Source organism: Lemur catta, chromosome 1 (assembly GCF_020740605.2).
Source record: "Lemur catta isolate mLemCat1 chromosome 1, mLemCat1.pri, whole genome shotgun sequence".
NCBI classification, from domain to species: Eukaryota; Metazoa; Chordata; class Mammalia; order Primates; family Lemuridae; genus Lemur; species Lemur catta.
The window spans coordinates 113517776-113532958 of record NC_059128.1 but is presented as its reverse complement, the minus strand read 5'-3'; the positions used below and the strand labels follow the sequence as shown (position 1 = coordinate 113532958).

The window sequence follows — 15183 nt, the reverse complement described above, 5'->3', positions numbered from 1 at the left end:
AGAATAGCCCATCGTCCACCAGGAGCCACCTTCAAAGCCTCTGTGAGGCAGTCAGGTACGGTGGTGGCTCACGCCTGCAATCCCAGCACTTCGGGAGGCCAAGGTGGGAGGATCGCTTGAGGCGATCAAGGAGTTCAAGACCAGCCTGGGCAGCATGGTGAGACCCCATCTCTAACCAAAAAAAGGAAAAGGTTTTTTTTTGTTTGTTTTGTTGTTGTTTTTTTTTTAAATTAGCCAGGCGTGGTGGCACCCACCTATAGTCCCAGCTACTGAGGTGGAAGGATCGCTTGAGCCCAGGTGCTTGAGGTTGCAGTAAGCTATGATCTCGCCATTCCACTCCAGCCTGGGCGACAGAGCAAGAACATGTCTCAAAAATAAAAAAAAAAAGAGAGAGAGAGAGAGAAAAGAAAAGAAAAAGAAAAAGGAAACATTGTAACCCTACTGTGAATGGAAAGTAAATGCAACCTGCTGCGAAGACAGGCTTATTTAAAAATAAATACAAAAAAAATACAATGTAAACCAATAATGCCACTACTTTCCATCTGGATACTGTTGCTTGCTGAAGGACTTCTTTTGGTCAAACAAAGGGAGTGTTAAGAGGCATAAAACATAGTAGCACAGACTGAATCTCTTTCCTCTAACTACTGAGAATTGAAAAAAAGGACATTACTGGCCACACAGTTCAGTGATTTTGAATGCAGGTCCACATATCACCAACGTTTATCTTCCTAGGGAAATGCTATGTCCATTCATTGAGTCTTCACAACAGCTCTGAAAGGGTGGGACTATTATTATTCCCATTTTACAGGGGAGGAAACTGAGGCTCAGAGAGGTGAACTGGCTCGCTGCCCGGTACCCTTTTCTAATGATATGAGCTATAATAAATTCCTTCACTTCTTTGGGCTTCACTTTCCTTGCTAGTAACCTGGAGATAAAAACAGTTCCTCTCTCTTAGGGCAGTGAAGAACATTAAATAAGATCATACTGAATGCTGAGCACTTAGAAAAGAGCCTGGCATTGGTAAGCCATTAGTAAAAGCATGCCATTATTGTTATTATTTCCACAAGGTTGCCTTAAAGTTCAAGGTCAGCTCTAATAAGAAAAACCATTACAATTTATTGAGGGTCTACTCCGGGCCACGCAGCAAGCTAAGCCCTTGACATGCTGTATCTCTGTGTGCCTCTGTAACAGTGGGACCGATCCCTCCTCCTCTACATATTACAAGTGAGCAAACCAAGGATCAGAGAGGGGAATTCACTTGTCCAAGGTCACACAGCTTAGGAAGGGGAGGAACTTAGAATTCAAACCCAGGCCAACTTGACTCAGAGCTTTTCACAGTCCTTGAGTGTTCCAACGATGCCTCCTAATAGGGTTTTTTTTGTTTTTTGGAGACAGAGTCTCACTCTGTTGCCCGGGCTAGAGTGCTGTGGTGTCAGCCTAGCTCACAGCAACCTCCAACTGCTGGGCTCAAGTGATCCTTCAGCCTCAGCCAGGTCCCCAAGCCACCTAAAAGTCTCAAGAAATCCATCACACCATCTTCTAACATGGGTTAACTCCATGACTTACTTGGAGACACACTGCCAGATAAAATACAGGAGGCCCATTTAAATTTGAATTTCAGAGAAGACAGGCAATGAATAACTTTTTAGCATAGATGCATTCCAAATACCACATGGGAGCCACTTATCCTAAAAATTATTCCTCGTGTATCTGAAATTCAAATTTAAATGGGCCTCCTGTATTTTTATTTGCTAAATCTAGAAACACTAATTTGGAAGTTTCTCTTGAATTCAGCCTCTGCCCTATTCTTCCCTCCAAAAGAGAGTTTCAAAAACGTTGCCACAAAATGGCATTATGTCGTTCCTCATTGTCTCACATCTTCCAAAATCCAGTAACCCCAAATGGGTATTCTGAGGTTAACCTTCTTCTTTTTTTTTAAGACACAGGGTCTCGCTCTGTCACCCAGGATGGAGTGAGTGCAGTGGTGTGATCATAGCTCACTGCAGCCTCGAATCCATGGGCTCAAGCCATCCTCTTGCCTCAGCCTCCTGAGTAGCTTGGACTATGGGCACCCGCCACCACCCCCGGCTAATTTTTCTATTTTTTGGAGAGACAGGATCTTGCTACATTGCCCAGACTGGTCTTGAACTTCTGGCCTCAAGCGATCCTCCTGCTTCAGCCTCCCAAAGTGCTGGGATTACAAGCATGAGCCACTGTGCCCAGCCAAGGAAGACTTTTTCACATAAGCAAGTGAATGGATGAAGGAGTGACAAGGTGGGAATGAAACCAGGCTCACACATGCTAATTTTGAGGTGCTTAATTAGATATCTGACAGAGGGTAGGAAGGAGGCAGGTCTGGAGCTCAGAAGAGATATCTAGATGAGGAAGACACCTGGGAAGCATGCAGGTCCAACACATGTACTTAAAGCCATGAGGTCAGATGAGATTCCTGAGGGGTGTGTGGACAAAGAAAAGATCAAAGACTGAGCTCCAGTGCTCCCCAAGAGGGAGGGGTCTCTTCTAAGACAAATCTGAGAAGAGGAAAACCAAATTTACCATCACGATGGAAACATCCATCTACAAGGGACTGGTTAAACAAATTATGGGTCTTTTATATCAGGGAATGCACCGCAGCCACATGAAAGGATGATGAAGCCCTCGGTCACTGTCTGGGTTCTTAGGAAGAGGATAGTGAGGTGGAATTTGGAGTGTGAGATCTTTATTAGGACTTAAGGGCTGCCAAAAAAGGAAGTAATCAGGACTGGGAAAAGGGAGAAAGGGAACTGGGATTGAGGCTGGAAAAAGCCTTTTCCAACCAACAGGGAGCTCAGGGTGTCCCACATTAAGTCACAATGCCCAGATCTTTCTTCCTCTTCCTCGCCCAGGCAGTATGTGTGGGCTGCCTCGGGATGGATGGGACTGAAAAGACTTTGCAGCAAAGACTGAACATAACAGTGGAAGCTGGAGGCTTATGCTGGCTATATGTCACTCAGCTGGGCAGCGAGTCTCTCCTTGAAGGGGGCATCTGGGTGACACAGAAGGTGAGCTCCACAAAGGCATGAATTTTTGTCTTTCTTAGTATTTGTCTGTTTTGTTTTATTCCTGCCATATCCCAGGGCTGTGCACATAGTAGTTGCTCAGTAAATGTCAATGGAGTGAATGAACAAATTTCCCAGCATCCTCTATGGCAAAGTGTGGTCATATGACTAGGCGCTGGCCAATGGAAACCTCATGTGATAGCACCACCCCACTGTAGAATCTAGACAGCTGCTTGGAGAGAAAGACACTTCTATCCTATCTAAGTCATTGGTACTTCTCTCCCTCACTGTCATACCTAGCTAATAAACCTCAACCAGAGTAGGCACTCAATAAATATGAGTTATATTCCACCATATGGATACTTGATAATTTGGTTTAACTTGAAAATTTAAGTCATTTAACTAGTGTCATCTTACTGAGCATTTATTTCCAACTCTCTGCTACTGCAGTGTGATAGACTGTCTCCAAAGATGGCTGTCATCGATTCCTCCCATCTCGCTATGCCCCCTGCCACTCCTAACAGTGAGTTTTTGTCCCCTCCTCTTCCCCTTAGATTTGGGTCTGGCCATGTGATTTGCTCTGACCAATAGAATGTGGCAGAGGCACAACTGTGTGACTTCCAAGCCAAGTATTTAAGAAGACAAGTAGGCCGGGTGCAGTGGCTCACACCTGTAATCCTAGCCCTCTGGGAGGCTGAGGTGGATGGATCATTTGAGCTCAGGAATTTGAGACCAGCCTGAGCAAGAGTGGGACCCCATCTCCGTTAAAAAAATAGAAAGAAATTAGCTGGACAACTAAAAATATATATAAAAAATTAGCCAGGTGTGGTGGTGCATGCCTGTAGTCCCAGCTACTCAGGAGGCTGAGGCAGGAGGATTGCTTGAGCCCAGGAGTTTGAGGTTGCTGTGAGCTAGGCTGACGCCACGGCACTCTACCCTGGGCAACAGAGCAAGACTTTGTCTCAAAAAGAAGACAGGTAGCATCCACTAACTCCATTGCCATATATGCAGTAAAGACTCCCATGCTGTGAGGAAGCCCAAGCAGCCTTGTGGAGAGAGAGAGACGCCAGGCCAGCCCAACTAGGGCTCCAGATACATGACTGAAGAATGTTCATCATGGATGTTTCACCTCCAGCAAACCCCATGTCGGGCAGAATCACTTAACTGAGCCCCATTCAGATTCTCAAACCGTGAGAAATAATAAGCTGTGGTTGTTTCAGGCCCCTAAATTTCGAGGTGGTTTGTTAGGCTAACGGAAACAACAAGTGTATAAACAACTCTGCCATAAGCAATCTTGTAGCCAAATCTTCGTGTACTCCTTTGAGCATTTTCTAAAAAATTAATAACTAGAAGTGGACAGTGTAAATTTGAAATTTGATGTCACCTTAGTTCCCAGAGAAATTGTAGCAATGTCCACAAGCTGCTTATTGGAATATTCACTATCCACAGCCTCTTCAGTTCTCTTTTCTTTTTTTCTTCTATTTTATGCATTATTGGAGTACCTAAACATCCTTTTCTTTTTTTTTTTAATTTTCGATTTCTATCAATTCAATAGGCCCATCTGCATTCATCCCAGCAGTCAGAGCTTCTCTCTGATCGTAGAATGATTAAAAAAAAAAAAAAAAAAAAAAAGCCAGTAGGACGGGCTGATTTGCAGCTGAGAGCCAAAATATTCATTCATTCAGAACTTACTGGGCAAAGTTAGGAAGAATAAACACTCATTAAATACTTATTAGAAGGAGGTGGCTGACCCTGTAATCCTACCGCTTGAGGCCAGGAATTGGAGACCAGCCTGGGCAACATATCAAGGACTCATCAGTATAAAAAAAAGACTTAAGACACATTAAAAATGTATATCTTTTTAAAAAAATATATTTATGAAGTCCCTACAATGTGCCAGGCACTGTTAAAAGTTGCTTTTTTTTTTTTTTGTCAATTTCAGATCACTACCCACTTCAATTTAAATTAATGTTTCTCAACTGGAAGCAACTCTGCCCCCTGTGGGACATGTAGCAATGTCTGAGACATTTTTATTATAATGATGTGGGGGAGGCGTGTGCTCCTGGCACAAAGCGGGTGGAGCCAGAGATGATGCTCAACGCCCTGCAGCGCCCAGGATAGCCTACCTTCCCTCTTCCCAAAGATTTCTCCAACTCAGAATTTCAATAGTGCCAAGGTTGAGAAACACTAATTTAAATGAAACGGAATGGAAAATATCAGAGGACATTGCTCCAAGTAAGGATAAGGCCTGGTACGGTGGCTCACACCTGTAATCCCAGCACTTTTGGAGGCTGAAGTGGGAAGATCACGAGGCCAGGAGTTTGAGACTATCCTGGGCAACACAGAAAGATACCATTACTAAAAAAAGAAAGGAAAGGAAAGAAAAGAAAGAAAGAAAGAAAAGAAAAGAAAGAAAAATGGCTGGGCGCGGTGGCTCATGCCTGTAATCCTAGCACTCTGGGAGGCCGAAGCGGGAGGATCACTCGAGGTCAGGAGTTCGAGACCAGCCTGAGCAAGAGCGAGACCCCGTCTCTACTAAAAATAGAAAGAAATGATCTGGACAGCTAAAAATGTATATAGAAAAAAATTAGCCAGGCATGGTGGCACATGCCTGTAGTCCCAGCTACTCGGGAGGCTGAGGCAGAAGGATTGCTTGAACCCAGAAGTTCAAGGCTACAGTGAGCTATTATCACACCACTGCACTCCAGCCTGGGCAAAAGAGTAAGCCTTGCCTCTGAAAAAAAAAGAATTAAAAGAGAGGATAAGTATCATTTCATAAAACTTTTATACTTTCGTGTACTCAGACACTATATAGAATATATTTCTCCTTGTAAGTCCTAATCAGAAAGGTTTGATGAACACTATCGTAAGGACCACAGAGATGAATAAGATAGCAGAACATTCTACAGACAATAAAAAAAATGAATTAATGGAATTGTTTTGGACAGTGGTAATGTGTAGAAGACAATTAAACAAGGCAAACATTCTAGAGAGTGCCCAGGATGTTTGCAAAGGTGGTCAGGAAAGGCGTCTCTAAGGGATGCTGCTTGAATTGAGATTTACATGTTGGGAAGGAGCTAGACTCCAGGCAGAGCAAAGGAAAGGTTTTGTGGCTGGATTGAGCTTGGTGTGTTTGAGGAACAGAATGCAGCCCAGCAGGGAAGGGAGGCTGGAAGGCGATGGGGGCAGTGGTCAGCAGGGGTCCTGGGGAGCCATGGTTCAGTTTAGCTTTTTGGAGGGTCACTCAGGCTGCAGGGAACAGGGACACGAGTAAAGCTGGGACACCCATCAGGGAGCTGTCAGGAGGCCAGGATAGTACCGATGAAGGAGGTGAGAACTAGTTGAATTGCGCAGAGGTGAAGATGAAACAAAGGGAGTCAGGGAAGGCAGAGAGGAAGAAACAACAAAGATGACCCCACATCAGAGGGTGAGAGGGCAGAGGGGTGTGGGAAGTGCCCGAGGGAGGGGCTGCAGGGGTGGGGTGGCAGCTAGTGGCCTGGCCCTTCTCCCTAGGGTGGAGCAGGAGCCCCTGGGGGAACAAGCTGGGCAGGGCCACCCACCTGACTCACAGCAGAAACTGGGACAGCCACTGCCCACTCACCTCCTTAGTCCCAGCTGGAGATAAAGGTGACTTTCCAGACTGCTGGGCACCACCCTCTGAGCCCAGATACCAGCTCCCCACAGGGAGGCCCTACCTGCTAGCATTTGCCTCTGTCTGGGCCTTCTGCCTTTGGTACCTTCAAGGCCTCCTTCAAACTCTTCCACCTTCATGTCCTTCCCTCTGTCCTGCCCCTGATTCTACAAGGCTGGGAGTGTCTGTGTTCTCTTCTATCTCCTCATCAGACTGAAGTTCCCTCAAGGTCACAGGGGGTATAAAACTACCCTTATCTAGAGCACCCAGCATCAAGTTTAAGAGTCCAGCACTTAGGCATTATTTGCTTGGTGAACTCCTACTTATATGTAAAAACCCACTTCAAAGAGACCCCCAATCTGGGAGGACTTCTCATCCCCCCATGGTCCCTGATATAACACAACAATAACTAATTCAGATTCAGCACTTATTACATTTCTGGACCCTTTCTGAGGATGTTAGGCAGAACAACTTTAGGAGGTAGGTTATCATTATTTTGCAGATGTCTCCAAAGCCCTCTCCTCCTAAACTTCTTCCCTTATCACCTTATCTTCATCTCTTGGTTCATTGTGTTTGTGATGAACACCTACTGTGTGTCAGGCACCATTCTAGACTCTGGGGACAAAATAAGTGCCACCTCTCAGAAGGTGAAATTTGAACTGAAAGATGAAAAAGAATCCACCTGGAGACGGTCTGGAGGAAGAGAGGTCCCAACGTTACCAGGAATCTTCCTCCTTCCACTCTTTGCCCAGTCGCATTCCTCTGCTGGGAATGCCTTTCCCCAGCTAACAAACTCCTACCCATCCTTCAAAGCCCAGTTCCAAAATACCCGCTCCTCCTAGGAAGGCTTTTGCAGAGTCCACAACACCAACCTCTGGGCTCCCACTTACAAGATGAGCTGTGGGCACATTGGAGCTGATTTTTTAAATAAGAAACAAAAAAAGTAGAAAACTAAGAGGAGGCCAGGCGCGGTGGCTCACGCCTGTAATCCCAGCACTTTGGGAAGCCAAAGTGGGAGGATCCCTTGAGCCCAGGAGTTCCAGGCTGCAGTGAGCTGTGATCAGGCCACTGCACTCCAGCCTGGGTGACAGAGCTACACCCTGTCTCAAAATATATATTAATGTGTATCGTTTTTAATTAAAAAGCAAAACCTAAAACAAATTGGCCGGTAAAGGGACTCAAACCGGCAGATCTAAACGCTCTCCAGCTCCGCCCGGGCTCCACTGTCTTCTCTGGCTCCTCCCCCTTCAGGCCCCGCCCCATCCATCCTCGCCCCGCCCCTAACAGCGCCCGCCCGGCGTCCCGGAAGTAGGCGACGCCGCGATCGTGCTTTTCTCCTGCGCAAAGCACGCCAGGAGTTGTAGTTCCGCCATCGGACGGAAGCCGAGACGGACGCGCGCGGGGATGTGGCCCGGAGTATTGGCGGAGGGGGCCCGGCTGGCGGCTGGCAGGTGCCCCGCGCTGGGGCCTCGCCTCACCGCTCTCTTCCCCACGCAGCGGCCGCCGCAGCGGACACCCGAGAGCCGCCTGGCCCTGCCGCGGAGCCTGCACGCGACGGCGGCCCGCGCTCTCCCGCTCATTCCCATCGTGGTGGAGCAGACGGTACAGCGGCTGGGCGGGGGCTCGGGGCTGCGGGGACGGGCAGCTCTCTGACCCCTCACCTCCGTCTTCCCCCGCTAGGGCCGCGGCGAGCGCGCCTATGACATCTACTCGCGGCTGCTGCGGGAGCGCATCGTGTGCGTCATGGGCCCGGTGAGCGCCCCGCGCGGGACCTTCTGTGCCTGCCCCGACCCCACGCGCCTCCTCCCGGACGCCCTGACCTCTCCCCTTTGGCTTTTCCCCAGTCTCCCCTCTGGTCCCAAATCCTCCCCTCTCCCCCATTCCCCTCCCCCGCTGACTCCTCTCCTGGCCCTCAGTCCCCTGCCCCCTTCCTCAAACTCTCTGCTCCTGCCCTCCGGATCTCTGACTGCCTCTCCCTGAACGCCTAGCATCCCCCGACCATTCTGATCCTTTCCCTTCCGGTCTCCGGATTCCCCTCTTCCTGTGCTCCAACCCCCCTAGGTCTCAACCATACCCCCACCCGCCCACCTGCTTTTGGGTCCTGAATCCTTTCGGACCGCTTTTACTTGGGCTCTGAACCCCCTTCCTGGTTCCCTGACCCATCCTCAGCCTCCCCTCTCCCCAGCCCCCTTCCTTAAAAGTCTCTTCCCGCCCCCAATCTGGGGACACCCGCCACCCTCTCTACCTGCAGATCGATGACAGCGTGGCCAGCCTTGTTATCGCGCAGCTGCTGTTCCTGCAGTCGGAGAGCAACAAGAAGCCCATCCACATGTACATCAACAGCCCTGGTGAGCAGGGCCTTTTCTGGGTGCCAAGGTCACTCCTTGGGACACACAGGAGACTCAGGGGACCAAAATCCGCAGTCAGGGATGTTTGCTTTCCGAGGAAAGGGTGCATAGCTTCAGAATCCCAAGTGTCTTGAAACCGCCAAAAGGTACCTGCTGCTTGCTTTTAAGCTTAAGGGACACTGCTCAGAATGTGGCCTCTTTGATCCCACATGTAGTGTTTCGCCAACTTGAGCTGGCTGACCTTTTAAAAAAGACAATAGCCAATTTTATTTTATTTTATTTTTTGAGACAGAGTCTCACTGTGTTGCCTGGGCTAGAGTGCCGTGGCGTCAGCCTAGCTCACAGCAACCTCAAACTCCTGGGCTCAAGCGATCCTCCTGCCTCAGCCTCCGTAGTAGCTAGGACTACAAGCATGAGCCACCATGCCCGGCTAATTTTTTCTATATATTTTTAGTTGTCCAGCTAATTTCTCCTTTTTTTTTTTTTTTCAGTAGAGACGGGGTCTTACTCTTGCTCAGGCTGGTCTCGAACTTCTGAGCTCAAATGATCCTCCCACCTCGGCCTCCCAGAGTGCTAGGATTACAGGCATGAGCTACCGTGCCCAGCCGAGAATAGCCAATTTTTTAAAACGCTTTTTTATTTTGAATTCTTTTGTTGGAGGCAGGGTCTCGCTCTGTCACCCAGGCTGGAGTATGGTGGCACAATCAGTAGCTTACTGCAGCCTCGAACTCCTGGGCTGAAGCAAAAATCCCGCCTCAGCCTCCCGAGTAGCTGGGACTACAGGCAGGTGCCACTGCACCCAGCTAATTTTTCTATTTTTAGTAGAGATGGTGTCTCACTCTTGCTCAGGCTGGTCTCGAACTCCTGAGCTCAAGTGATCCTCTCGCCTCAGCCTCGCAGAAAGCTGGGATTACAGGCGTGAGCCCCCATGCCTGGCTTACAGAATAGCCAATTTTGATTGAGCACTTTAGTAAGCCAGGCGTTTTCAAAGCACTTCATACGTATTTAACTCATTTTTGTCCTCACAGCAACCTCATGTGGGGGTAGTATCTAGTTATCTCCAATCTGCTTGGAGGGACTGTGGCTCAGAGAGCCTGAGTCACTTGCTCAAGGTCACACAGATGATAACTTGCCCAGCTAGGGTTCATACCCAAACGGGCTGGCTCCAGAGCCTTCACTCTTAGCCGACACCCTCTTCTGGTTTCTAGTTTCTCTTGGAAGTTTGGTGGATCTGGTCACGGTGGGCCCATATGCTTGTGTGGCAACAGTCAGCTGACTCTGGCACAGTGCTGTCCTTTTTGCCCCCACCTGGTTGCCTGTTTCTGTCACTTCCCTACCCCCAGAGGCATTTGCTTCTGTGACCTCTGCTTTAAAGGGCTGCTTCTACACAGCCCCTCATTCACACCCCTGCCCACAGGTGGCGTGGTGACTGCAGGCCTGGCCATCTACGACACAATGCAGTATATCCTGAACCCCATCTGCACGTGGTGTGTGGGCCAGGCCGCCAGCATGGGCTCCCTGCTTCTCGCCGCGGGCAGCCCGGGCATGCGCCACTCACTGCCCAACTCCCGCATCATGATCCACCAGCCATCTGGGGGTGCCCGGGTGAGTGCCAGGCCGTGAGCTGCTGTCAGGATGCAGGACAGGGTCTGGGCACAAGGACTGGCTGGGTGGAAGTCAGGTGTGGGTGTCAGTTTTAGTCACTCAGTTATGGTGAGGCCAACGGATCGGGGGACAAGTGCCACTGAAAAGATAGTTTGTTACTCAGATCCCAAGAGGAGGGGGTGCGCCAAGCCATGGCACCCCAGGCAGGGTTACATGGAGATGCACCAGCGTCAGTTGAGGGCAGAGGGAGTGAGGGGAAACACGGGCAGAAGCCTTTACTGTGGCCACTACAGGAAGGAACAGGCAGGGTGGGGTGAGCAGACTTAGGATTAGCTGGTTTGAATCACTTTGGGGTATAGAGATTGCCCCTAACTGTCTGGTACTCAGCCCTGGAGAAATTAGGGCAGGGGGAGGACAGTGGCCCAGTGTGTTGGAGCCCAATTAGGGAAGTGGTGGGGGCTGTGAGCTCTGGATTGGCTGGTTAGCATTTAAAAGGTAAAAGGTGAGTTGTGGCCTGTGTCCAAGAATTAGCTAGCCCTGGAAGGGGCTGTTCCTCCCCAGTCTGCAAGACCCAGGTGCAGAAAATATACTTACTACAGTCAGAAAGCCTTCCTAGTGGCAGCACGGATGATGTAGGACATGGAGGGACTTGCAGATCCCTGTCCCACCTGCCTGAAAACCAGAAGCTGGAAGCCCAGGGAGGGCTCCCGAGTCCTCACCTCGAGCCTCCTCTTGAGGGGCTGACACTGATTCTGGCCTTTGCCCTCTCACGGCATTTGGGATGTCCCTCAGGGCCAAGCCACAGACATCGCCATCCAGGCGGAGGAGATTATGAAGCTCAAGAAACAGCTCTACAACATCTACGCCAAACACACCAAACAGAGCCTGCAGGTGATCGGTGAGTGCCCCTGTCCCAGGCAGACCCCCGGCTGCCCTACTTTATTTTATTCAATGCGGACAGACTTACCAGGCGTTGTTCTCAGCCAGGGCTTCCCAACCTCGGCCTTGTGGACATTCAGGGCCGGATCATTCTCTGTGGTAGGGACTGTCCCGGGCACTGTCAGGTGTATAGGATCATCCCTGGCCTCCACCCACCAGATGCCAGTAGCCTCCCCCAATTGTGACAACCCAAAATGTCTCCAGACATCACCAGGTACCCACAGAGTCACATCCAGTTAAGAGCCACTATTCTAAGCCCTTTCAGAATATAGACTTAAGAATCGTCACCAAAAAACTTCATTGAAAATAGGTCAAAAGGTTTGAACATGGTCTTCAAAACAGAAGACTCAAGTGGCCAGTAAGGAAAGATGTTTATCATCTTTAGTGATGATGTTTAATAACAACATCAATAGTTATTAGGGAGAATGGGCGTGGTGACTCACGCCTGTAATCCTAGCACTCTGGGAGGCCAACGCGGGAGGATGGCTTGAGCTCAGGAGTTTGAGACCATCCTAAGCAAGAGCAAGACCCCGTCTCTACAAAAATAGAAAAATTAGCCAGGCCCGGTAGTGTGCACCTATAGTCCCAGCTACTCAGGAGGCTGAGGCAGGAGGATCGCTTGAGCCCAGGAGTTTGAGGTTGCAGTTAGCTATGATGACTCCACTGCACTCTACCCAGGGCAACAGAGTGAGACCCTTTCTCAAAAAAACAAAAAAAAGAAAAAGTTATTAGGGAAAGGCAAATTAAAACCACAGTGAGATACCATTTCCATCTTCTACAATGGGTAAGACACAAAAACACGGACAACAGGAAACGCTGATGAGGGTGCGGAGCAACTGGAATGCTTAGCTACTACAGGTGGGCATCAAAATGGGACGCCCACTTTGGAAAGCTATTTGGCGTTACTGGCTGAGGCTAAACATGCAGAAACGTTCCCTTTGGTTCCCCTGCTCAGTGTGTGACCATGGGTACTTGTGTCCATGAAAGATGTGTACAGTGACTCGATGGCAATCTGGTTCATAGGAGCCCCAAACTGGCCTGGTGCCAGTGGCATGGGTACCTTAACAGTGGTTTAAATGACAGAAACAGGCAGAGCTAATCTGTGCTGCTAGGGTGGGGGTAACTGGGGTATAGGGAGGAGGTGGTGCGGATTAGTGACTGAGGGCCCCAAGTGGGGTTTGCAGGGCACTGGTGATGTTCTGTTTCTTGGTCTGGGTGCTGGTCCTGTGGGTATGTTAAGTCTGAAAATCCATCTCACTGTACATTTATGAATCACGCCCTTTCCTGGATATATATTATACATCAATAAAAAGTTAAAAAAAATTGAAATAGGTATTTTTCTGATGGGGAAACCAAGGCTCAGAGTGAGGAAGGCCAAGGACACACAGGGAAGAATTGGAGGAATGAGGACATGTCTTACTCAATTTGGACTGCCTAACACAATACCACAGACTGGGTGGTTTGAACAACAGAGATTTGTTTTTCATAGTCCTAGAGGCTGGAAGTCCAAGATCAAGGTGCCAGCTGGTTCGGTTCCTGGTGAGGGCTCTCCTGGCTTGCAGGTGGCCACCTTCTCACTGTGTCCCCACATGTGAGGGGGGACACTCTCGAGTCCCTCTGGAGACACTCTCTGAAGTCTCTTCTTAGAAGGGCTAATCCTATCATGGGGAGCCCACCCTCATGACCTCACCTAACCCTAATTACCTTCCAAAGGCCTTATCTCTAAATACCTTCCCATTGGGGGTTGGGGCTTCAACATAGGAATCTGGGGTGGGGGGGACAGGAACATTCAGGCCAGATCTGGCCCCAGGTCTTTCCTCTTACCCCCACGTGTACCATGTCCCACTTTCCCCACCAGAGTCGGCCATGGAGAGGGACCGCTACATGAGCCCCATGGAGGCTCAGGAGTTCGGCATTTTGGACAAGGTCCTGGTCCACCCTCCCCAGGATGGTGACGACGAGCCCGAGTTGGTGCAGAAGGAGCCCGTGGTGGCAGCGACGGTGGCAGAGCCTGTCCCAGCAAGCTCTTGAGAGCTGAGCCTCATCTCCAGGGTCACGGTGAGGGACGAGGTGCAGCCAGACCCCGGTGTGAGCCCTGCTGACCCCTCGCTGCTGAGCGTGGAGAGGCCCCTTGAGGAACTTTGGATCTGAGGAATCCCTGTGGACAGGGCAGCCTGGCTGAGACACTGTGATTTTAAATTAAACCTTCGTGTTCTTTGCTCCGTGTCTGAGGCACCTTCCGTCGCTCTCCTCGAAGGTGTGCACACGTGTGTACTTCACCAGGTGCACACTTCACCCTCCTGCTTCCACTGTGAGCCGAGACTCGGACCCTCCCTTCCTTCAGCAAACTCTTCTAGGCATATACTAAAGGCATGGTTCTCAAGGCCACAGAATATCGTGAAGAAAACACAAAAAGCTGTTCCCAGAGAGCCTTCATGCTGTGGGGGTAGACAGTTAAAAAAAAATGTCAGTCCAGCCGCGGTGGTTCACACCTGTGATCCCAGCACTGTGGGAGGCCAAGGCAGCCTTCCTGTGGTTCCTCTTGCATGGCAGGCACAGACCTGCCACAGGGCTTTTGCACTGGCTGTGCCCTCTTCCTGGACTGCTCTTTCCCCAGATAACAAGGCTCCGTCTCTCACCTCCTACAGGTCTTTGGGCAAATGTCACCACCTCAGTGAGGTTTTCCCTGACCACACTATGTAAAACTTTTAACTCTTGCACACACACACCTGCATACCACCTTCTTTTTTTTTTTTAGAAGAGTTGTCTCACTCTGTTGCCCAGGCTGGAGTGCAGTGGCACAATCACAGTTCACTGCAGCCTCGAACTCCTGGGCTGAAGCCATCCTCCCACCTCAGCCTCCCAAGTAGTTGGGACTACAAGCATGTGGCTTGTAGTCCCAACTACAAGCTGGCTAATTTTAAAATTTTTTGTAGAGATAGGGTCTTGCTATGTTCCCCAGGCTGGTCTCATACTGGCCTCAAGTGATCCTCCTGCCTCGGCCTCCCAAAGTGCTAGGAAGATTCTAGCTAGGTTTTAAAGGCAGGGGTAGGATGTGAGATGTATGTGACAGAGAGAGCGGTCTCCAAAACCTCTAAGCTGTCGGCCCAAAGCAGCTAGAAAGATAGACAGCCTTCACCAGAGATGTGGCTGGAGGGAGAATTATGGTCAATTTTTTGTTTTTTAAAATTCAGAGCATTGGAGAGGGGCTACATTCATCAGTTACAGTTGTTTGAACTTTTCATTATGGACCATTTAAAATATATACATTATTTAGGCCAGGCACAGTGGCTCATGGCTGTAATCCCAGCACGCTGGGAGGCTGAGGTGGGAGGATGGCTTGAGGCCAGGAGTTTGAGACTAGTCTGGGCAAAATAGCAAGACCACATCTCTATAAAAAAATTAAAATTAGCAGAGTGTGGTGGAGCCCACCTGTAGTCTCAGCTACTGGGGAGGGTGAGGCAGGATCACTTGAACCCAGGAGTTTGAGGATGCAGTGAGCTATGATTGTGCCACTGCACTCTAGCCTGGGCGACAGAGTGAGAACCTGCCTCTTAAAAAAAAAAAAAATTTTAAGTAGGCCGGGCGCGGTGGCTCAGGCCTGTGATCCTAGCACTCTGGG

General features: G+C 49.5%; 1 protein-coding gene across 1 annotated transcript; it reads left to right on the top strand.

Annotated features, from left to right (window-relative positions):
• Nucleotides 1-7953: 7953 nt before the first annotated feature.
• LOC123636123 (caseinolytic mitochondrial matrix peptidase proteolytic subunit) lies at nt 7954-13780 on the top strand. Its single transcript, XM_045548827.1, has 6 exons — nt 7954-8271; nt 8350-8421; nt 8921-9017; nt 10435-10622; nt 11415-11520; nt 13420-13780. Exons 1-6 carry the CDS (start codon nt 8074-8076, stop codon nt 13590-13592), a joined length of 834 nt encoding a protein of 277 aa, XP_045404783.1. The 5' UTR covers nt 7954-8073; the 3' UTR covers nt 13593-13780.
• Nucleotides 13781-15183: the final 1403 nt, after the last annotated feature.

Bases quoted from the DNA above. Each gene is read 5' to 3' on its own strand.
- LOC123636123 (XM_045548827.1), top strand. From the start codon at position 8,074: ATGTGGCCCGGAGTATTGGCGGAGGGGGCCCGGCTGGCGGCTGGCAGG. The intron at 8,422-8,920 runs GTGAGCGCCCCG...CTCTACCTGCAG, and splicing joins TCGTGTGCGTCATGGGCCCG to ATCGATGACAGCGTGGCCAG. The intron at 9,018-10,434 runs GTGAGCAGGGCC...CCCTGCCCACAG, and splicing joins CATGTACATCAACAGCCCTG to GTGGCGTGGTGACTGCAGGC.